This window comes from Oryctolagus cuniculus, chromosome 19, assembly GCF_051225735.1.
Source record: "Oryctolagus cuniculus isolate XC-2025 breed Fujian yellow rabbit chromosome 19, ASM5122573v1, whole genome shotgun sequence".
Taxonomy (NCBI): domain Eukaryota; kingdom Metazoa; phylum Chordata; class Mammalia; order Lagomorpha; family Leporidae; genus Oryctolagus; species Oryctolagus cuniculus.
The window spans coordinates 5,844,392-5,867,991 of NC_142885.1; the positions used below are offsets into that span (position 1 = coordinate 5,844,392).

The 23,600-nt window shown below is 56.7% G+C and overlaps 1 protein-coding gene across 1 annotated transcript in view; it reads right to left on the reverse strand.

The window, feature by feature from the left end:
* Positions 1-4,485: 4,485 nt before the first annotated feature.
* LOC149120315 (uncharacterized) overlaps positions 4,486-23,600 on the reverse strand; it is a 34,868-nt gene continuing 15,753 nt past the window's right edge. The window contains exons 2-8 of the mRNA XM_089321943.1: positions 11,217-11,327; positions 10,532-11,099; positions 9,402-9,614; positions 8,282-8,394; positions 7,986-8,048; positions 4,983-5,113; positions 4,486-4,820 (exon numbers count right to left, since the gene is read on the reverse strand). Coding sequence (XP_089178069.1) covers positions 5,016-5,113; positions 7,986-8,048; positions 8,282-8,394; positions 9,402-9,614; positions 10,532-11,099; positions 11,217-11,327 — 1,166 coding nt within the window. The 3' untranslated portion in view covers positions 4,486-4,820; positions 4,983-5,015. The remainder of the gene's footprint in view (positions 4,821-4,982; positions 5,114-7,985; positions 8,049-8,281; positions 8,395-9,401; positions 9,615-10,531; positions 11,100-11,216; positions 11,328-23,600) is intronic.

Genomic DNA, 23,600 nt, shown 5'->3' on the forward strand with positions numbered 1-23,600 from the left:
TTTCTCCATAGACTCAATGCATCACTCCTCCTGTCTCTGCAGACAAAGGGTAGAACTCAGTCACCCTGTGGGGGAGCCCTTGGCCTGTGCCCGGGTCGTAAATGTCTTTACAGACTCTGACAGCAACTCTTCAGCCGTAAGCATACCACGGCCAATGGACAGTGGCTTTGTGGAGGGAGAAACCTTCGTGACCAGTTGCCATCAGGTTGCATAGGGACTTGTGCGCTGGTGCAGCTGATGACCCCCTTCACCATGGTGTACCAGAACCAACCCCATACTTGTGATGACTACCATCGGTCAAGGAAGTCACCAGGACCAGTACTGGAGTCTTTTGACCCACATGGGTGCCCACACTCAACAGAGATTCCCAAGGGGGTCCCTGATGAATTCAAAGCTCAAAACCAAACAGCAGCAGAATTCAAGTCTTATCTTTTATGGTGAGTCGTCATTAGTACGAATGCTGATTGGATTATCTGATATAGTCACCAAAGACTCATTAATTATATCTTGGATGCTCTTGAGGGACTGGCCATAAAACTAAGTGCCACCAGCAGGATGACTTGGGAAGAGAGACCGGTCTCAGACATGATGTGGGCAGAGGAGGGTGCTGTCTGTAATGTTGGGAGGACAATGCTATATTTTTACTCCTAATACACTGCACCTAATAGATCCACTTCTAGAGCCTTAGAAGGCCTAAAGGGACTATCTAAGGAATTAGCTCAAAATTCAGTAATTAAAGATTGTTTTACACATGGCTGGAGGACTGGTTTGAAAAATAAAAGGGAAACGAGTCTCAATTCTAACCTCTCCCATCACTGTAGCAGGGGTCCTAACCGCTTGGGATGCTATGTTACCCCTTGTATAGGACTTGCCACAGATTAAAGAAGCGACAATTAACAAGCACACACCATTAACCTAGCAACAAAACAATATCATGCTTTTAAAAAGGATACAACACACACACACACACACACACACAAACACACATTCTTAAACCAGTTTAATGCCAGAGAATGAAACAATACTACCAAATAGTATTTTTTTTTAAAGGGAATTGAGAAAAATCATCATGGTGTATTTTTAAAAGACTTAGCTTAGCCTTAGTGTAGCTATGACAGTAGGGCTCAGTGCACATAGGAGAGCAGCTATGAGATAGAGTTGAAAAAAAAAAAAAAAGCTAGGTCAGCTGTGCTGAGCTGGCTTTGAGGCCTTGCACACTTGTCACCGTCGTCACCTTCCGCAGGTCTGGGACCTGCGACCACCAGATGCTTCTTACACAGCGCTCTCCCATCTCAGTTCCCAGAATTCTGTTAGCCTTGCAGATACCACAGTGGAAACCCCCATCCTCTGTCCCAGATCTGCCCGTGACCCTCCCTCACCCTGCCCTCGGTGCCCTGACAGGTCTAGACTGCTCCTCCCCAAGTCTCTCAACCAGCGAGAACCTGGGGGAGGGGCCATGTGAGAGGCAGGGATGAAGGGGCTGAACGCCTGAGGGTGGAGCCTGCCTCCACCTGCCGGCCAGCGCTCTGAGGACCAGGCTCAGTAGACGCTCACTGTCTGCTCCTTCTTCCTCGAGCCCGTCCTTCGGTGGGGAGGTGGTCTCAGGCGGGCTTATTTCCCATAGCTGCATCACAGTTTTTATCTACTCTATCATTATCCTGAAGTGGTATATTTAGACCGTTTACATTTAATGTAACCATTGATGTGTTGAGGCCTCCATCTTCCATCTTACTATTTTGTCTTCTGTTTCTGGACTACTTCATCAGCTGCTTTATATTTTTTATGGCGTGCCTGTCACACCAAAGTGTCAAATCTGCACATAACGCTGGTTGCAGATCTTGATACTCCCCACGACAGTCCCCATGGAATCCCATGAATTTGCAGGCCTCCATTCCATTCTTGCATGTTTTAAATTCAACATCAGGACCTCTGCAGAGCCCACATCGACCATAACCCTGCCTTGGGCACAGAGGGAGGCATGTCACTCAAAGGGTGACGGTCAGAGCTCGGGGGCCCCTCCCTAGGGACCTGGACACAAGTGTCAGCTGCCTAAAGGAAGAGCAAGGCTGAGTGGGGGGGGTCTTGGGGTGCGCCTCCTTCCAACACCTCCCAGTAGCTTCCTCATTTCTTGTGATGGAGGCGAAGGGCTCCCGTGACGGTGGGGTGCTCTCTTTGGAAGAATGAGCAACAGTTCGATGTGCAGAAGGGCACACTGTGTCTGTGACGTGTGACAGAAGACGAACGCATAATGTGGCCGCAGCTTTGCCGGCAGAGCACTAACTCCTGGGGTCACACACACACACGACTTTGGTCTCCTGGCACTCGTGGGCTCTCCCGACACCCTGGGTTTGTGAGCACAGCAGGCCTGCAGGGAAGTCGCCTTTATCTGCACACTGATCCTCTCCAAATGAGACCTTGTAGCTTTGTCTCTGTCCAGCGGATTCATCGCCATGTCAGCGGCTGGTGGTGCTGCAGCCATGTTGGATTTTACGCACCCTCCCAGGGCCCCTGCACCCAGGCGGCATCGCCTTTCCTAACTCACAACAGCCAGGTCCAAGTGGGGGGTCTCCCCGAATCCCAGTGTTCACACGGAGTGGCAGCCCTCAGGTCACGAGGACAGGCCTCGTAAATGAGAGCAGTGTTTTTTTGTTTTGTTTTCTTTTCTTTTGTTTTCTTGACAGGCAGAGTGGACAGTCAGAGAGAGACAGAGAGAAAGGTCTTCCTTTGCCGTTGGTTCACCCTCCAATGGCCGCTGCGGCCGGTGCACCGCGCTGATCCGAAGCCAGGAGCCAGGTGCTTCTCCTGGTCTCCCATGGGGTGCAGGGCCCAAGCACTTAGGCCATCCTCCACTGCACTCCCGGGCCACAGCAGAGAGCTGGCCTGGAAGAGGGGCAACCAGGACAGAATCCGGTGCCCCGACCGGGACTAGAACCCGGTGTGCCGGCGCCGCTAGGCGGAGGATTAGTTTAGTGAGCCGCGGCGCCGGCCGAGACCAGTGTTCTTATCACAGACTCCAGCGCGCCCTCCTCCACCACGCACCACCCCTGAGCTGGGAGGGGCCCTCAGAGGCCGCCACACCCCTGGCACCTTGAGGTTGGACTTGCAGCCCCAGCAACACAGAAGATAAAAGCCACTCAGTGATGACATTTGGAACGGCAGCACAGTCTACAGCCACATCCCACTGAGCACTCGAACTGTGGTAAAACTTGGCTCTAGGCCGGCGCCGCGGCTCACTAGGCTAATCCTCCGCCTAGCGGCGCCGGCACACCGGGTTCTAGTCCCGGTCGGGGCGCCGGATTCTGTCCCGGTTGCCCCTCTTCCAGGCCAGCTCTCTGCTGTGGCCAGGGAGTGCAGTGGAGGATGGCCCAAGTGCTTGGGCCCTGCACCCCATGGGAGACCAGGAAAAGCACCTGGCTCCTGGCTCCTGCCATCGGATCAGCGCGGTGCGCCGGCCGCAGCGCGCCGACCGCGGCGGCCATTGGAGGGTGAACCAACGGCAAAGGAAGACCTTTCTCTCTGTCTCTCTCTCTCACTGTCCACTCTGCCTGTCAAAAAAAAAAAAAAAAAAAAAAAAAAAAAAACTTGGCTCCAAGAGTCCTCCCCACCGTCCCCTGCAGCAGCAGAGAGCCGGGGGAGGCAGGGGCTGGGTCTCCTCCGAGTCTCTCCCTGACCCCTAAATGGACTCAGTCTAGGGCACTGCTGCCCAGGATGGTAGCCTCTGACAGATATGGCCACTGACATTTCAATTCGAATGGAAAATTCCGTGCCGTGGTCACATGAGCCACAGGTCGGGGACAGGGGGTACACAGCAGAGAGCACACGCCGAGGCACGGCGCCATCACCACAGGTACTCGGGCTGGAGGCAGCCCTCCCCTCACACAGCCTCTCTTTCCACTGAGACAAGGCCGTGGAACATTTTTAAGAAACACAGTTCACGGGGCCAGCGCTGTGGCTTAGCAGGTTCAGCCACTGCCTGCAGTGCCGGCATCCCATATGGACACCGATTTGAGTCCCGGCTGCTCCACTTCCGATCCAGCTCTCTGCTGTGGCCTGGGAAAGCAGGAGAAGATAGCCCAAGTCCTTGGGTCCCTGCACCCACGTGGCAGACCCAGAAGAAGCTCCTGGCTTCGGATCAGCACAGCTCCAGCTGTTGCGGCCATTTGGGGAGTGAACCAGAAGGGAGCTCTCCCTCTCCCCCTCCCCGTGTGATGCCCAGGGACAAACAAGCAGGGTCTTGGCAGATGGAGATCAGAGGCTGGTTTGGAGGAGGGAAGGAGGGAGGGAGGGAGGGAGAGGACACAACTGTTCCTGGCCAAGCGTTTCCCTCGTGTGGAGGCCGTGATCGCAACTGAAACTGAACTCTGGCAATTGCCTGCGCCAGTGCGGAAGGGCCCTGAGGTGACCTGAACGCTAAAGATTCCAGCCCGGCTGGAGGCACGTGGGCTGCCTGCCGAAAAGCCAGGGGCAGGGGGAGCCGTGTTAGGCTTTTTCCTTAAAATGAAGGGCTCAGGTTTTTATTTGCATCACAGAGTCAGGAAGCTGCACCACAGCTGGTTCCGTGCGTGAGGCTCTGCACATTCCATCCCAACCTTAGGAGCTTGACACCGGCGGTGCTGGGCGCGTTGGCATCAGACACTGGCGCAAACCACAGGGCCGGACTGCCTGCCTTGGCGACCTGGGGGCTGCACGGTCCCCAGCACCTCACAGCATCCTCCAACTTGAACCTGAGCCGGTGACGGCTGAACCGAGACTTTCCCCACGTCCTAGACACAGCTTAGTGTTGTGGATGGACAAAGGCCAACTCCAGCTTCGGAAACATGCTGGGGAAAAAAAAAAAAAAAAGCCTTTTTCTTGCTCCATCTAATTAAACAGGAGACTCTCATCCTCTCCCCAGGAGCCCAAATCCGCTTTCATGTTTAACAGTTCTGGTTAGCAGGGGTATCCTAGGAGATGCGCCACGTGTCTTCCCCCACGCTGGTTACCTGTGGCGGTGCCGGTGACGAGACACTCCGTGGTCATCGCGCCCTGTAGGGCTCTCTGCTGCAATGCACTGGGAAGACGGGGGCTGGGGAGGAAGGGGTGCGGCAAGGAAGCTGCTGGCTCTTCCGGGTGTCTGGGAATTGGTGCAGAAGGCATACAGGGGAATTGGTCCAGGCATAAATATTCAAGCTTTCCCTTCTCCCTTGCATAGCTGACAGCGAGAAGCGAGCCAAGTTCCACTGCCTTTCCCAGTCCTGCCCATTATCAGCACGGGCTAAAGGGCCCAGAGCTCAAATGAATTTAGAACAGGCATTAAAAAAATATGTGAGGGTTTTATGAGCCGAGGCCTGGGTCACCCGCTCCCTCAACGCACCTGCTGCAGTCCAGGCCTGGAGCCCCGAGGCAGATCTGGCCACAGGACTGCAGCCTGTGCAGCTGCCCCAAGGCCGCGGTCCTGGCTGGATGTCTCCAGTGGACGGAAGCTGGGGAGGAGGGAGGCCCAGGCCAGCATGAGCCCCTCCGAAAATGCAAACTCCCCTCCTGGGGGTCAGCCAGCTGCACAGACCTTCAGTACCGCCAGGCAGCGAGGAAGGTATCAGGCTGAGGGTGCGGGTGCCCGCAGGGGCAGCGGGGTACGGTCCAGGAGGCAGAGGGTACAGCACTGAGTGGCCAGCAGGGGTGGGGTGAGCAGCCCTTCAGCTGGGACAGTTTATGCAGCCCTGGCTTCAGGCTGCTGGGCAGGAAGGGGAGGGAGCTCGGAGGCGGCCCTGGTGGACTTTCTGCTCAGGCTACTGCGCTGCCCAGCCTGGCCAGGCAACGGTCCCCTCTGCTGTGTGGACCAGCTCTCCAGGAAAGCAGCCTGCCCCTGCCCGCTTCCCGGCGACCCCGACGGGGAGCCATCTGCCCTGTATGTGGCTCCTGGTTCCACAGACACACGAGGCCTCTCCAGTGACTCCTTGGGGATTCAAACAGCTTTAAACTTTGCCGCGGCCAGACTCACTGAAATGAAGTCAATCTGCAGAGGCCCAGCCTCCAACACCCATTGTGCACGATGGTGCTTTGTGCTGTGCTGGGCCACAGACGGTCTCATGGGCAGGCCCAGGACCTGGACACCTGGCTGTGCTGTGCCGTGTGTGTCTGCTTCCCTAGGCCCATGTCAGAGTAACTCAGGACGCGGCAGGTGCAGGCGCCCCAGTGGTACCCAACGTGTCCCTTGTTCTCAGTCTGACAGCAGTGTCATACACAGGGGTCTTCCGCAAGTTCACGTCAGGAGAAAACCATCAGGGATGTGACCTTTTTTTTTTTTTTTTTGCACCGTAATAAAGTTATCTTTTCATTCCATTTCCTGTGAACTTTCTGAGTACCGCCTCCTACGGACAGCCACACGCATCTCAAGGGCACAATGCACTGGGTTTTCACAGTCATTGCCACCACTATGCCATCAATCAACTCAAGAAACAGACCCCTGCCAGCTTCCAGAAGGTTCCTTCCTCTTCCATCTCACTCTTCCTCCAGCCCCCTCCACGCCCCTCAAACACACGACCCCCCCCCCCATAGGATACCACTCCTCTACTTCCAACACTGCAGGTGGGCGTCACCTGTCAAAGTCAGGGTGGAGCTCGCTAATTCTGAGACCACCATACTATAAGGAATCCAAAAGTGGCCCCGGCGGGGGGAGGGGGGAGAGAGAGAAGAGGAGGAAGAAGAGGGAGGAGGGGAGGAGAGGGGGAGGCGCAGGAGAGGGGAGAAGGAGGGGAGGGAGAGTTCTGCCTGGTTTTGAGCTTGATGCCAATGGAACCAGGATGAGCTGTCTTCTGGCCTCCTCCGTTCAGACCCGTGCGGTCTGCCCACACCTGTGTAAGGACTGTTCGTTTTCGCTGCCGTTAGCGGCTCATTCTGCGACCGTCCCAGGGTGGATCTACCCGTGCCACTGCTGATGTGCGCCTGGGGACTTCCAGTTTAAGACGGCTAGGATCAAAGTTGCTGGTCCACGGGCACTCGTCCTGCAGGTGCACTCAGGGGTGAAATTGCTGCACTGTGGAGACTTGCAAGCCGGGAGCTTCTGCATAAAGAACGGCGACAAGGGCAGGTGCATGTACTGGGATCTATCAGAAACCACGCAGCCGCTGCCCAGAGCGCCCAGCTCTGCCGGCCACGCCTCACTTCGCTTGGTGTTTTAACTGCACTCATCCTGGCGAGCGGGTGGGGCCGTGGGGCTGCAGGTTCCCAGGGCGTCTCCCTAGTAACTCCAGGCGGCCGCCACTTGCCCTTGCTCTTTGCTATCTTCCAGATCCCCGCCCCCTCTGCAGGTCCAACTTCCCCCTGGCTTAGCCCATGAGCTGAGCTGCACGCCCCCCCCCCCCCCCCCGGTGCACCGGCTGATGAACCCTGCCCCGGCCTGCACCTGGCTCTCCACGCTCGGCTCCTGGCACTGCTCCCTGGACCCCCACGGCACCTGACAGTCAAAGATCTCGTGTGTTCTCCTGTTTCGTTGGTGCTGGGCTGGGAGCTGAGGAATTGTTGGCCCAAGGATGGTGAGAGTCCTGGGTCCCCTGATCCTTTCCAGCTCAGGGTCTGGAGGGGACACTCCCTGTCCCCACCGAGTTAGGATGCTGCAGCCGAGCCAGAGAGGCCAGAGGCCCCTCCTCACCTCAGCACAGCCACGCTTGCAGCATTCAACCCTCCAGGTCCCCTGAAAGCCTGGTCCTCCTCAGAGACCCCCCAGCCCCAGCCCCAGCCCCAGCGGGAAACCGAACGCCGCTCCTCGGAGCCGCTGTGCGCACCAAATGAGATGGAGCCCAGGAGAGAGATTTGCAAGCCGGGAGCTTCTGCATAAAGAAAGGCGACACCCAGCACTGCCAGACCAACCGCGCATCCGCGACACGGCTCTGCAGCAGGTGGCGCAGAGCCCAGCGTGCCCGCCCTGCACGGTCGGTCGTCAGGTCGCCAAGCCCTGCGAGCCACAGCGTTTGCAGCGCCCATCCCAGCCGCGCGCACTGACTTACCAGACACCTCCCGCGTGCTGCCGTGAGAGCGCACACAGTAAAACGTGCCCCAAGTCGCTATTTCTACAGGAGACAACAAAAGCAGTGAAAGGCTTTCTGTGCCACGGTGGACGCCCCCCTCCCCGGGGCAGGGGGAGCACGGCGCTGTGTGGAGGAGAGGGTCTGGGCTGAATGAGAGTTCCTGGAGGAAGGATGCCAGCGCCAGCACCTCCACCGGGACTCCCGGGACGTGGTCACCCCACTCCCAGCCGCACCTTACCCTCCCACAGCCCAGCCTGGCCCTCCCACAGCAGCACCTGCCGAGGCGGCTGAGCGCTGGGCTCTGGACTGGGGGGGCAGCTGCACCCTGGCTTTCTCTCCTGCTTGCCATGTGGCCTTGGGTGGGTCTCCTGCCTGTGCTTCTTCATCTCTAGGATGGGGAGGGAGCGGAGATGACCTCTGAGGTCCGTGCGACCGCTCCTCGCAGGGCACTGGACAGCACCTGGCGCTGCCACACCCCATCCTGTCCTGCTGGGAGCAGGAGGCACCCACATCTCTCCTCCCACACTTCAGACGCGGTGTGGGTGCTGCCCAGGGGTCGGATTCCGCTCTTGGCCTGTGCCACCACGGGCAGCAACTGGACTTCTCCATGATACCACGGGGCCTGTGGGTGGCACTGCTAGTGCCCCACCCACTGCCACCAGAGGCACCCTGGCTGGGTGGTTCCTCTGCCCCAGGGAGCACCAAGCACTTGAGTGACAGCTCGTCTGGGTGGTGCATCGGCCATCCCTAGGAGACGCTGAGAGGACACAGCTAGGAACAGACTACTCTGAGAAAGGAACAGCTGTGGCAATCCCGAGAGCCACGGGGAGCGGCCGCCACCTCCCCGCCACCGGCAGACGCTTGATGACGTCCACTGGTTTACGGCCAGGCCAGCCCAGCCCCGCCCCGCCTGCCTCTCCGGAGACTCCTGAGTACAGTTGCCTGGTGGACGCGGCCAGGTCCCAGGGGCTTCCTTCGTAGCATTCAGTACAAGCAGCTGCTTCACCCCCATTTACGAGGCACCCCCCAGATGGAGCACCTGGGCAGGTGCAGACGCCGCCCACAGCTCTGTCCCCAGGGGACACTGCAGAGACCAGGAGAAGACCACGGGGGACAACGGGTAGGGCTTGCCAGCGAGGACCCCTGCTGTGGCTCCCCAAGGCTGGCCTGACCCCAGGGTTCTGTCCTGCGCAACTCTCTGGGATCTTCCAGCGTGCCGTCATCAGGGGGTTTTGTTTCTATCTGGGGGGACATCTACAGTCAGCGAAGCGCTCAGGTTCTCGGAGTGGCGGGGGTGAGCTGTGGCACATCTCCCCACGCGACCACTGCCCCCGTCAAGAGATGCGATTTTCCACCACCCGGAAGTCCCCCACGCTACGGCCGCGCCAGACCCACCCCCACACAGGGAACTGCCGCTCCGACCTCCGTGAGGAGGGGTCAGGCCTGCTGGTCGCTGGACTTTGATGAAACAGAAGCGCCCGTGCTGACTTCGGGCTAATTTGCTCCCTTTTGCTGCCGATGGTTCGTGGTACAATGCTGCACTGCTGGTTTCTCCATTCTCCTGGGGACCATTCCACGGAGGCCTTCTGGGGACGTGTCCTCTCGTCTCTGGCACAGGTATCCACAGAAGACCTCAGCGGCACCATCCCCCGCTCCGGGTGGACGCTACGGCTCACCGAAAACCCACGGCCTCCAGCCCACGGCCCGAAGCCGAGGGGTTTTACGGTCTGCGGGTGCACACTGCGCTCGGAATCTAATTAACCGTCCTGAGGAACGTGACACCAGCACGGCCTATGCAGCTGTAACGTGGAGGGGTTTATGGCCCGGCATTGAAGCCAAAGCCATTGGGAGGCTGGCGTGGGGCCAGACAAATCAGCAGCAAGGAGGGCAAAGATGTGCTGCAAATAAAATTTAATTTTCCAGCTGCAGTTACGAGCCGGTCGTATTCCAACTTCACTGTGGGGTCAGAGCCGGACAAATGAGGCAGGCACCGGGGGCCGAGCGAGCTGCCCACGTGCGGCCTCCCCGGGCGGTGCTAAGCCTGCAGCCTCTTCTGCATAAGGTCTCGTGGTCGCCATCAAGGGAGTCACCTGGAACCTATTTAACTAAATTGCCTTTCACAACGGCCGGGCACGGCAGGAGCTGACTCTGGATTCACCTGGAGTGGGAATGTCACAGCCCAGCCAGGCCCAGCCAGGCCCAGCCCAGGCCCGGCCAGGCCCAGCCAGGCCCAGCCCAGGCCCAGCCAGGCCCGGCCAGGCCTGGCTGAAATCGTGGCCACCCCGAGGCCCCACTGGACAGACTCCAGCCCGGTCCTCACGTGGGCTCTGTGCTCACACGTCGGTCTCCTCCACGTTCGCCCCCTCCCCATATCGGGCTCCTCAGGTCCTGCCTTCCCTCGCCATTGACCTCAGAGGTACACCCCTGTCCCAGCACCTCCACGCGAGCCTGGCCGGCATGCCCAGCTCACTCACCGCCCCACGGGCCGGCCGTGGCCACCCCCTGCTCAATCGCCTCCTCCTCACCTGCTCTCCAGGGCTCGCACGCCACGAGTGGTCCTGCCACAGTTCTGAAGGTCGGGGGTCAGCAGGCCCTGCACCCCTTGAGGGCTCCAGGCCCCTTTGGCTGCAGCTCCTGGCCCCGAAGCAGCGTGCTCCCGCCTCCGGCGCCCCTCCCTCCGTGTGCATCTGGACCTCCCAGCAGCGTTCCTTCCGTGAGGGCCAGCCCGCTTTCTGGGCCAGGGAGCCCACTCTGCCCCTAGGAGCAGCTCATGTCCACTCAGCTCACTACACCTGCGATGGCCTGATTTCCAAATTAGCTGAGGCCTGGTCGGGGGAGGGGCTTCAAATAGGAAGTTGGAGCTGGGGGGCGGGGCACGGCTGCAACCCCACACGGGGCCTGTGCCTGGGTGCTGGGCAATGGGGGGGGGGGTGTAGAAACCGAGGACTGAGCAGCTTCTCTGACCTCCTGCGAATTGGCGTGAATGTCCAAGAGCAAAAGTGCCTTGAGTTTTCTCATCTTCCTCCCAATCCCATCGTCTGTATTTTTTTTTTTTTCTGAATCCAGTTAACAGACTGACGCCGGATGTCTCTCCTCGGGTTGGCCACTGGCCTCCCACTCAGCATGCGAGAGGACTCCCAGGTGGGGTCGCAGGGGACCCAGGAACCCGCCCTCAGGACGCGAAGGCCGTGGTGTCCACCTGGCACCCACCTGGCTCTGCAGGCCTGAGCAGCCACCAGGCCTCCTCAGAAGCTTCGGGGGACCCTCCGTACACGAGCGGCGGGGCTCGCCCTCCTGTGTGGACGGTCAGTGTGAGCCAGCCTGCCCCGGCAACACGGCCTGCGTGTAGGAGGAGCTCGAGGGCTGGCCGCGGGCTGTACAGAGTGTGACGACATTCTCCCCGGTGCGTTACCATCACGGGAGACTGTTCCCCTGGGAAATACACGTTTTCTTTCCCACTCACAAGGCCTGGAACTCTACACCCGGCAGAGATGAACTTTGTGAGCACACTGAACATTTATAAAATTAAAACCGGCGGGGATCCCAAAGAAATAATACCACACAAGATATCACAATGACAAAAATTCATATAAACTGTACTCTCCAACTTTAATTCAATGATTATAAACTTAAAATTAGATTAAAATCATAAGCGAGAGTCTAGACAATTTATTTTTATTTATTTTAAAGGCAGGGTTACTGAGAGAGGAGAGAGATCTTTCATCTGTTGGTTCACTCCCCAAATGGCCACAATGGCCAGGGTTGGGCCAGGCCGAAGCCAGGAGCCAGAGTTTCTTCTGGGTCTCCCAGGTGGGTGCAGGGGCCCAAGCACTTGGGCCGTCTTCACTGCTTTCCCAGGCCACAGCAGAGAGCTGTAGGGGAAGTGGAGCAGCCAATGCAGCCAGTGGTTTAACCTTCTACACCACGGCGGCAGCCCTGACGTTACTGCTACATGACTCTGGGTTAAAAAGTTAGGACGGCCGGTGCTGCAGCTCACTAGGCTAATCCTCCGCCTGTGGCGCCGGCCCCCAGGTTCTAGTCCCGGTCGGGGCGCCGGATTCTGTCCTGGTTGCTCCTCTTCCAGTCCAGCTCTCTGCTGTGGCCCAGGAGGGCAGTGGAGGATGGCCCAAGTGCTTGGGCCCTGCACCCCATGGGAGACCAGGAGAAGCACCTGGCTCCTGCCATCAGATCAGCACAGCACGCCGGCTGTAGTGGCCATTTGGGGGGTGAACCAATGGAAGGAAGACCTTTCTCTCTGTCTCTCTCTCTCTCTCTCACTAACTCTGCCTGTCAAAAAAAAAAGAATTAGGAAATACTTGAAACTGAATGACAAACATATATATAACATATATATTACATGTATATATTACATATATACATATATATTACATATATATATATAAATTGTAGGACATAGGCAAAGCAATCCACAGAGGAACTTTCATAGCTTTAAATAATTCTACCAGGAAGAATAAAGGTTAGAAATAATGGACTGTCCACGTAAGAACTGACCAGGAATAAGCAAAATGTTCTAACACTGGGATTCGTAGTTCCCAAAGCTGGGGAACCCCAAATGTCCATCAGCTGATGAGCAGACACACAGAAGGCAGTCCATCCATGCAAGGTAATATAATCCAGCAGTCAAGGATACGAAGCACCAATATTGCAATACATTATTGACACTACGCTAAGGGAAACAAGCGGGTCACGGAGGCCATGCATCGTCTGGCTGCGTTAGTTTACAGTGTCAGAACAGGCAGCTCTGGGGGACGGACAGCAGGTGCCTGGGTCTGAGGTGGGCGGGGGCCGGGAGGGGTGGCTGAGGGGTGTGCAGTGAGCTTGTATTTCGGGTACTACAACCTGGTTCTGCTGCTGGGTGCACGCTCTCCGACCTGACTGGCGCCTTCTCCATGGGTGTGAGATACACCATCGCACCGCTCCAGGTACTAACCTGCACGTCAGGGATCGCAGGAGAAGGGTGTGCAGCCCAGGGGCCTGGCTCCAGGCCGCTGCTTTAGGTCCAGCATCCTGAGGACTGCCACCCCTGGTTGGCTGGCTAACAATGAAGCGAGTTTCTGGTGTGGTTTGCGTATCAGCTGCACGTTGCGTGGTGCCCAGAGGGGTGCTGCTGGGAGCCAGGAGGTTTAGCCGGGTGGGGCCTCCTGGGAGGCCTTTAGGTCCTGGGGCCACGGCCTTGGGAAGCAGTTCTTGCCAGGAAAGGCTGTTAGGAAAGTCGCTCTCTCTGCTCCCTGGCAGACCCTTCGTCCAGAGCGGCTCTGTCACTCCCCTGCCCCTCACACCTGCCTCACCTTCGACACTGTGAGCTCAAGGAACCTCTGCTGTTAGGAAGCTGGTGGTCTCGGGAGCTGGCAGCAACAAAAAGCTGGCTGACGGGCGTCTTTCCTCACAACGCCAGATGGTTTAAAGAGCAGCCGGTGGCCGGCGCCGCGGCTCACTAGGCTAATCCTCCGCCTAGCGGCGCCGGCACACCGGGTTCTAGTCCCGGTCGGGGCGCCGGATTCTGTCCCGGTTGCCCCTCTTCCAGGCCAGCCCTCTGCTGTGGCCAGGGAGTGCAGTGGAGGATGGCCCAAGTGCTTGGGCCCTGCACCCCATGGGAGACCAGGAGAAGCACCTGGCTCCTGCCATCGGATCAGCGCGGTGCGCCGGCCGCAGCGCGCCGGCCGCGGCGGCCATTGGAGGGTGAACCAACGGCAAAGGAAGACCTTTCTCTCTGTCTCTCTCTCTCACTGTCCACTCTGCCTGTCAAAAAAAAAAAAAAAAAAAAAGAGCAGCCGGTGAGGCTGCCGCCTATGATGCCGGCACACCAGTGCCCGCGGCTCCGCCTCTCATCCAGCTCCCTGCGAATGCGCCTGGGAGAGCAGCAGGGGACAGCCCAAGTGCTCGGGCCCCTGCACCCACCTGGGAGACCCGGATGGAGCTCCTGGCTCCTGGCTTTGGATCGGCCTGGCTCTAGCCATTGCAGCCATGTGGAGAGGGAACCAGTGGATGGAAAATTCTCTCTCCCTCTCTCTGTCACTCTGCCTTTTAAATAAATAAATCTTTTAAAAAATATAAACCAAGACATGCAACTAGGAAGAAATGTAGGAATTTCTAGGCATAAAAATATAAAAGGAATGGCAACAGAAATGAATGAAATGGTACTATGATACTGAAATTAGGGGAAAAAAACGAACAAATTAGTAGTGGAAAGATATAGAGAAATATGTGCAGTATTTTTCAAAGATGATGGCTTTAAAACAAGTTCCAAAGCCGGGTAAGTAAATCACGAGCCAATACATAAGATATTATACTTAATGACCAAAAATATAAAATGCAAAATGAGAAATTAAAAAATGAAATTGCCAAGGCTTTTAAAAAGAGAGAGAGAGAGTACCATGTTATTATAATTTCTGTGAAATAACACTCCAATTCACCACTCAGGCACAGGAAAAGGCCATGGTTTTCCTAGAGAACCATTTTAAAGTGAGATTCATCCACTTGACCTAGGAATCCTGCTTAGCAATTCACACTCAGTCGGTAATTAAGTAAACACACAACGATTCTAATTTATAGCAGCCAGAAATGGGGAACCTCTTCAGTATGTAAAAAACAAGTAAACAGTTAAACGGACCATGATAAATTTGTGCAATAAATTATATATGCCAATTAAGGAGCTTTGAGCGGCATGAGGAAATACGCGGAATAAAACGCGAGGGGAAAGAAAACAGGAACGAAGCTGGAAGCAACAAGAGACCCTGAAATGAGTAAGTGAACACACAGGCCCATGAGGGCGTTAACGACAGGTCAAGGGGAAATGGAGTTCAAAGATAAGTTCACTTGAGCACAACAATATTCGAAGTCCACGCATGATTTTTGTGAACCCTTTTTCCTTAAGCATTCTGAGACGCCTCATATGCCTAGAAAACAAAAAAAAAGCAAAAACAAACGCTGGACGTACAGTGCGTGCCAGAGACCAGGCCCTCGGTAAAACTGGAGAATGTTTGAAAATGAGGAGAGAAATGCACCAAACCGACCACTGGCTCTGGGGAGGCCCGGTTTAGGGGGATAGTTTATTTTGTCCGTGGTTCTGTGCAGTTTCTAGCTTTCCCGCAGTCACCACGAATCGTCTTTACAAGCAGAAGATAACGTGATGAAATCTGAAACCGTCGAGCAAACTGAAGATGGAAGACGGCCCACTGCATTGAACAAGCGGGTGAGAACAGACAGTCGAGTAAAAACCTGAACCAAACCCCGAGCGGGGCACGCAGGTGCAGGGAGGCGGCCCAGAACAAACTCCGCGTTTCTACACCCCTTCCCACCTTCTGTGAGTGAGCTTCAAGTTCACGTCCAGCTCATTGTCCCTGTGTGAGATAAAAACCCAAACTGCTCCCCATAACAAGAACCTGTCCATCTTCCAGGTCAAGCGTGGACCGTCCCCTTCATCAGAGCAGGCTCTCGCTGTTGGCTCTGAACAGGTGGACAGTGACTGTCGTAACGACTCGCGGGAACAAGCCAGAGGACAAGCCTGGTGGGAGTGTCAGCTCTCCCAGGCCACCGGCCCTGCGGCAGTCTTCTTCCTCCACACCCACATCTGGCTGAGCCGAATCCTGGACTTCTTTGTACCTTTTGGCAGCCGGCATAACCGCGGCCAACCAATGCAGACGGTGACAGTTCTTCATGGAGCACAGAAAGACCCAAATTTCTGGCCAGTGGAGATATAAAATGCAGCAGTGCCGCCCCAAGGCCCCCTTGGCTGGTGGGCCAGGCGGGCTCACAACCCACCCCAGGGACTGGCTGCGATGTCCCTGGACAGCAGCTGAGCAAAGACGAGGAAGCGGATTTGGGATCACTTCTGAGCCAAGCAAAATAATGGGATTCCTATTAAGCAGCTCCATGGCACACCCGGTGCCATCCCGTCTGCTCCGTCCAACACCTACCCTCAGATTTACAATGATGGCCCTGAACTCCGATTCCAAATCCTAGATACTTGGCGAAAGGGAGACCAGCGCAGCAGCAGCGGCCCCTCCCGGTCAGCCTCTCACACGGCGCCAGACCCTGTCTGCCACCCCCGCAGGCGCTCGCCTTGGCCCGTGACCCCCCTGCGAGGTGGCATCTCTCCCAGATGCTTGCTCACACCCCAGGAGACCAGGGCTTTACAGCAGAGTTGACAGAAAGAAAAAGACCTCCCTCTCTGGCTTTGCACGAGCTCCCGTCCTCGCCCCGGAGGAGCCCCTGTGGAAGAGCACACTCCTAACGCCCCCTCCGCCGCTCCCCTCTCCCTCCTCAGGCACCTGGCAGCTTCCTGCGCTAAATCGCCGGCCCCTCCCAGCCTCCCCACCCTGCCCAAGGCAGTCGGGGGAGACCCTGACACCAGGCATTGCTCCTGGGATGCGGAGCGCATCTGGTGCAAGGCAGGCTCTCCATCCTCGGCAAAGACCAATCAGTTTCACACCGCAGCCATGGGCGCTGCAGGTGGCAGTGCCCTAAGGACGCAGCCCTGTGAACTTGCAGAGGTGCCCTCTCTCCCGTTCCCATCTGGGATGCTCACAGGCGTGTCACAGATGAGCGCACCCCCACACAGGCTCACAGGCGTGTCACAGATGGGCGCACCCCCACACAGGCTCACAGGCGTGTCACAGATGGGCGCACCCCCACACAGGCTCACAGGCGTGTCACAGATGGGCACACCCCCACACACACTCACAGGCGTGTCACAGATGGGCGCACCCCCACACACGCTCACAGGTGTGTCACAGATGAGCTCACCCCCACACAGGCTCACAGGCGTGTCACAGACGAGCGTACCCCCCCACACACGCTCACAGGCATGTCACAGATGAGCGGCCCCCCACACCCACTTGCCGTGAGAGTCTGTAAGAACACAGCTCGTGAGCTCTGTGCCCACACCCCTGCCACAGCTCCCGATGCCAACAGTGCCCCAAGACATCCCTAAATCTATCCGACATGTGCATCTCTCAGCAGGACCCTCGAGGGCTGGCACCCCTAACTAGGCAGGGTTTGGGGGATTCATACTGCGTGTCGTGCCCCTGTTGGCTGTCACTTGAATTAACAGAGGCTGCCATTATGCTGAGGATATCAGGCCACAACCAGCACCGTGATGGCCAGCACCTGCTGACCAGTGAGACCTCACCCCAAAATATTGTGATCTTTCCACACTCGCGGGCTCAGACGTGGCTCCTGTCCCGAGCTTCTCTCTCTTTTTTTTTTTAATAGACAGAGGGAGAAGTCCTCTATCCACTGGTTCACTCCCCAAATGGCCACAATGGCTGGAGCTGGGTCAATCCAAAGCCAGGAACCAGGAGCTTCTAATGGGTCACCCATGTGGGTGCAGGGGCCCAAGCACCAGGGCCATCCTCTACTGCTTTCCCAGGCCTTAAGCAGTGAGCTGGATTGGAAGAGGAACAGCCGGGACTAGAACCGATGCCCGTATGGAATGCCAGCACTGCAGGCAGAGGCTTAGCCACAGCTGGCCCCGCCCCCCACTGAGTAACCACCGACAACATCAGATCCCTTGTTTCACAGATGGCAATGGTAAGAGAGTACCTGGAGCAGCCAGCATCACGTACTGGGTCTTTAAAAAAAAAAAGAAAGAAAGAAAGAAACTTTAATAAGGTATCATCCAGGTGCAATTCTGGGGCAGGCATTTGGCCTGGTGGTTAAATGCCCACATCCCACCCAAGAGTCACTGGGTTCAAGACTCGGCCTGGGCTTCCGACTCCAGCTTCCCACCAGTGCAGACCTGGGAGACAGCAGCGATGGCGCAAGGGTTTGGGTTCCTGCCTCCCACATGGGAGACCTGCATCAAGTTCTTGGCTTCCCAACTGTAGCCCAGGCCTGTCCTGGTCATTGTAGATGTTTGAGGAGTGAACCAATGGATGGGAGGGTGCTCTCTTTCTCTCTCTCTATCCCTCTCAAATTAACAAATAATAATTTAAAATTCTCTCTCAGGGCCAGCATTGTGGAGCCGTGAATTATGCCACTGCCTGTGATGCCAGCATCCCATGTGAGAGCCGGTTCAAATCCCAGCTGCTCCATTTCCAATCCAGCTCCCAGTTAATGCACCTGGGAAAGCATCAGAGGACGGCCCAAGTACTTGGGGCCTTGCCACCCACAAGGGAGACCCAGGTGTAATTACAACCTCCTGGCCCAGCCCCGGCAACTGCAGCCATTTAGGGAGTGAACCAGAGGATGGAAGATGTCTCCCTCCCTGTCTCCCTCCCTCCCTCTCTCTCTGCCTCCCTCTCTCCCTCTCTCCCTCTCCCTTAACATTGCCTTTTAAATAAATAAATAAAATTCTCTGAAGTCAATCCTAAGTTTGAAGTGTGCAGTCAATGTTTTGATGTAGCCACACAATCTTTCAACCACCATCAAGTCTAACTTGAGAACACTTTCATCTCCTACCAGCCTCTGTGCTTGCACCTAGCAGGTTTCACCCCCAGCCCTCGGCAAGCGCTCACCCACGTTCTCTCTCCGAGGACCGTTCTAGCCACTGCATACAAATGGATTCACATACCACGTGGTGTCTTGTGACAGGCCTCTTTCGTTTATCATAACACCGTCTCGGTTCATCCATATTGTAGCATGTTTTTGGCACTTCATTCCCTTTTACCGCTGAAAACCGTTCTGTTGTGTGAAGACGGCGCCTGCTGTTTAACATTTGATCAGCTGCTGTGCGTCTGGGTGGTCTCCACCTTCCGGCTATTACCAACGATGTTGCTGGGAGCATTCGCCCGCACGCTTCCTTGCTTTCATTCCTAGTGGAGATACATCCAGGAGCACAACCGCTGGGCCCTGGGCTACCTCAGCGCTGTCTGGGTGCTTTCCCAAGCGGCTGAACCAATCTGCTGGTCCCACCAGCGAGGCTCGAGGGCTCCAATCTCTGCACGTCGTTGCCAACACTTGCCCCTGTCTTTTCCGTACCGAGGCCACGCTAGAAGTTGGGAAGTGGCACTCATTGTGGTTTTGATTTACAATCCCTGCTGGGCATGATCTTAAAGCATTTTTTTCTGTATTTTTTTTGTTTGTTTTTGCCATTCACATAGCTTCTTTGCTGGGCAAGCATTTGGCTCAGAAGTTAAGACACCACCCGCATCCCATACGGAGTACTTGGCTCACGTCCTGGCTCTGCTTCCAATCCAGCTTCCTAGGAATGCACACCCTGGCAACACCCTGCACACCTCAAGTCCCTGCCACTCCCCTGGTAGTTCCTGGGAGTGAACCAGTGGATGGAAGGTCCCTCTCGTGCACGCACTCCGTATTTCTCTCTGCCTTTCAAATGTAGAATACAGAAATGTTTGAGTGTTTAAAAAAGATTTCTTTAATTGTGATACAACACCCAACATCAAATGCACCTGCCCAGCCATGTTTAAATGCACAATTCTGCCTCCATCTCCAGAGCTCTTCACTGGCCCGAAACACTCTCTGACCACCACGGAACGCTGGGATCCATCTCACCCTCACCCTCACCCTCACCCAGCCCTGTCAACAGCCACCTTCTGTCTTGATGACTCCCTAGGGACCTTGTGTACGTGAAACCGCAGAGTATTTGATTCGCCAGGGCTGGCTGGTGTCACTCGGCACAGCACCCTGGAGGTTCATCCACGCCGAGCAGGTGCAGGCTTTTCTAACTTTTGTAAAGATTTCTTCTCATTGAAAGGCAGTGACAGACAGATGGCGATCAATCTTCCACCTGCAGGTTCACTCCCAAAACAGCGCCACGGCCAGGCGGAAGCCAGGACCCAGGAACTCCGTTTGGGTCTCCATGGAGGGTGGCAGGGACTCCAGTATTTGGGCGAACACCTGCCGCCTCCCACCTGAGGGAATCAGGAGCAGAGAGAAGGCTCCAACCAGGAGACACCAGCATTGCAAGCCCCAACCTAACCCCCACCAAATACCTTGCCCAACAGAACAACTGCTGATTGGCGGGGCCCCTGGAAGTGCCGTACCTGACTGGTGGCTGTGGCAAGATCAGGCATGGACTGCATACAGAAGAGTCCAGTCAGTGGTTCTTTGAATCTCCAGGCCCCTCGCTTCCTAAAGCTGCCCACTGGGGCCAGCACTGTGGTGGGGTGGGCTAAGTCTCCGACCTGGGTGCCGGCATCCCATAGGGGCGCTGGTTTGAGACCCGGCTGCTCCACTTCCGATCCAGCTCCTTGCTAATGCGCCTAGCAAAGTAGCAGCAGCAGATGACGCCCAAGTCCTCAGGCCCCTGCACCCGTGTGGGAGACCTGGAAGAAGCTCCTGGCTCCTACCTTCAGACAGGCCCAGCTCCTGCCGTTGTGGTCATTTGGGGAGTGAACCAGCAGATGGAAGGCCTTTTGATCGATTTCTCTCTCTCTCTCAAATAAACAAAATCTTAAAAAAAAAAAAAAAAACCTCTTCGGCTCGTCCATTGCTACTCATTCTCTGATATTTGGTTCGGAAGAGCAGGGGATGCAACTCTGGTCCTAGGGTCAGCTGTCGCTCATCCCTCACGCTCCTACGCAGCTTGGCTGGTCAGTCTCAATCTAGCTGAAACTGGTTTAGGCTAGTGTGGTGGTGAACCCCATCAAGACGATTTAAGAGATGTTGACTTAGGAGCCTTTTATGAGGGAGCCTGTTAAACAGGAGGGGGAGGGAACAAGGAGACAGAGCAGGGCCCTACGGGGGGGGGGTCGAGGGTGTCCACTGCTGAGTGACATCGCCGTCCCCGGCACAGGACAGCTCTGCCACCAGGGTCTAAATGCTGCGCCCCAGGGATATCTTTATCTAGTTCCACTTTATCTGAAAGGATTATTCAGACTCCGGAAGTTTCCGGCCGCCACTGGACTGAGCTGAACACAGGATTCAGGAACTGTCTCGCCTGCAGAGGAGGCTCCGTAACTCCGGGGTCCCTCTGACTTCTGCAGCTCGGGGTCCGCAGGGGTTTATCTCGGCTCCGTCTTGGAGAATGACCTCCCCCGCAGGTAAGAAAGCTTAAGGCAATGCCAACTCCAAAAACGCCGATTAAAATGCACCGGGCAGGCTCATCACACGCGTGTCTGACACTCCCTGTTGGCTTGTCACAGGACACAGAAGTCAGGGCAGACGTGCCCCCCCAGATAATCTCTCCCACCTGATCTGGTTCCGAAAGCTGGCTGATAAACCTGCGTTTTGAGACAAGTGAGCTTCCAGGGGGAACACAGGGACGGAAGAGAGTTTCTCCCCCTGAGAAAGGGAGCAGCCCGAGTGCAAGGAGCAGGCACCACAGTTCCTTTCACAGCAGGGACCTATGACTGTGCCACAAAGGTGCGCCCGGACCTCAGGGACAGTGGCCACCCCGTGTCTCAGGGTTGTGGATCTCGGCCTCGACTCCCAGCTCCAGCAGAGTCGCTAAAGACCCTCCACTGGCAGGCACACAGTCAGCAGAGAGCTCAAGACACCAAGGGCCGCCCACGGCACGTCAGTCCTCACCCATCTGAGACCCAAGGGGCCTCCCACCATTTCTAGAAGGCGGGAGGATGGGTCCTGGAAATGCTCAAGGCTGCGTTCCCGCCAGCGGGGCTGGACAGGGACTCGGGGACAACATTAGGTTGACTGAAAGAGGCCAAGGTCATGGACGCTGCTGGCACTTTGCGCTGTGGCCCGAGAGCCTTGCCCCCCGGCCACACAGGCCAGGAAACAGAACGCAGAGACAAAGCCTTTGTAAGGAGGAGAATTTTAACCAAATATATGAGGCTGCCGGAGCCAGGAAGTCTTATTCAGCCAGATGATTACAGCTGCAGTTTCATTTCTAAGCGTCTTTTTAGCATTACATTGTCACCTATAATAAGTAGCACTTCTCCCGCAAGTGCTAGGGGATCCTAATTGGCCCTGGAGAAGGGATTTTTCACACATTCCAGGCGGGGAAGGATGGGCGCCGTGTGCAGTTACACTAATGGTTTCATTTTTTAGAACACTGAGTGTTGTTTATGCGCTGTTCTTATTTTATTGCGCGCAGATTAACAATCGCTCATCCCAAGCAGAGAGCCGCGTCCGGGAGGGTGCGTGTCATCGCCGCGGCTACCAGGCGCCTTGATTGGTTTTTCTCTCCCCTGCTGGGGTCAATAAGCAGCTCCAGGGTGATTTCTGCTGAGTCAGGTCGCTGCGATTCTTCTTGTCCTGCCCCCGCGCCCATCATGTCTCCAAACGAGGGCTGCGCTAAAACACCACGCTTACTCCAACCGTGGAGAGACGCATCGCTCCCTGCTCGGTCCTCCTTCCCCGCGATCGATCGTCACGTGGCCCCGGCCCCGTTGTCTGGGGGAGGTGGGCAGGTGAGGGCGAAGGCAGGGAAGAAAGGAGTGCCCCCCACCCCGTGCACTCTCACCCCTTTATTTCAAAAGAGGACCCCTCCCCCTCCCGGAAATCTCCTGAATTCCACTCTCCTGTCATGTGGGTTCATCTCAGAAAAAACAGTTTTGCTGCCAGGTGACCAAAGCAAATGCAAGCAAATACCATGAAAGAAAAAAAAAAAAAAAAACACGCTTTTGGCAAAGAGAAATTCTTGTTTGTGCAATTTAGAACGTGAGCACAGGCCAGGGGCCTCCGCCACAGCAGGACCCCGGACGTCCACTGCACAAAGCCACCATGCGGTGCTGCGGGCTCAGGCGACACGGAGATGAAGGTGTGCTGCCCACCCCCACCCACACCAGCACCGGCACCGGCACCGGCCTGGCCCAAGCCACGTTCTCCACGGGCGGTCACTGGATGAGTCAGCAGTGCCGACAGTGGGAAGGGGGGGGGCAGCACCTCTGGGGGCCCAGGTGGGCTCAGGTGCCCAAAGCTTCAGCTTGCGGCAACAGGCTCCGTCCCTGGACCCCCTCATTCTCGCCTTTTGAGCCCAGGCCCCTTGGAGAAAACCATCAAGGACTGGACAGCTGCAAGAACCCAGAGGCTCTGGCCGCCATAGCACCCTCCCAAGGTGTCCCCAGGAAAGCAGCCAGGGCCGACCGCCTGGTGTCCGGCGCTCAGGCCCTGTGAAGTCACCGTGGACGCTGCATCAGCAGCTGCCCAGCCGTCGCTCCTGGGAGAACCCTCTGTTCACAACGTGCTCGTGAGCCCGTCAGCACGTCCCCTCGTCCCCTCGTCCCCTTGTCCGTGTATCTGCTGACACACAAGCACTGATGGACCAGCAACTCGGGCCAGCAGCAGAGTGACCGCTGCCCGAAGACTGAGTTACAACGGGCATCCTCTCCAAGAGGCCTGGGGCCATGGTGAGCTCAGAATCCCCACCGCTGGGCCCGGGAACAGCGACGACACGGCCCAGTGAGGACCGACACAGACCCTCGTTCCCAGTGCGGCTCAACCGCGAGGGCCGCCGGCACGCGCCTGCCTCGGTCTTCCCTGGGGATGCGTGCACTGGCCCTCACACCTCTTCCACAGCTCTGCACCTCTGCGAGCGGCCGTGGAAGCTGCACGGGTATTGATCTGGGGGCAACAAATTCACTTTACAGAACCGGCCGTGGGAGAAGCACAGACCCGCAGATGACGACGGAGCCTGGGTTCTGGTTCCTTTTGTGCCCTCCCCACGGGGGCTGTTCCTGGTGTCCCTGGGAGAGTCTGCCATGGCCACTG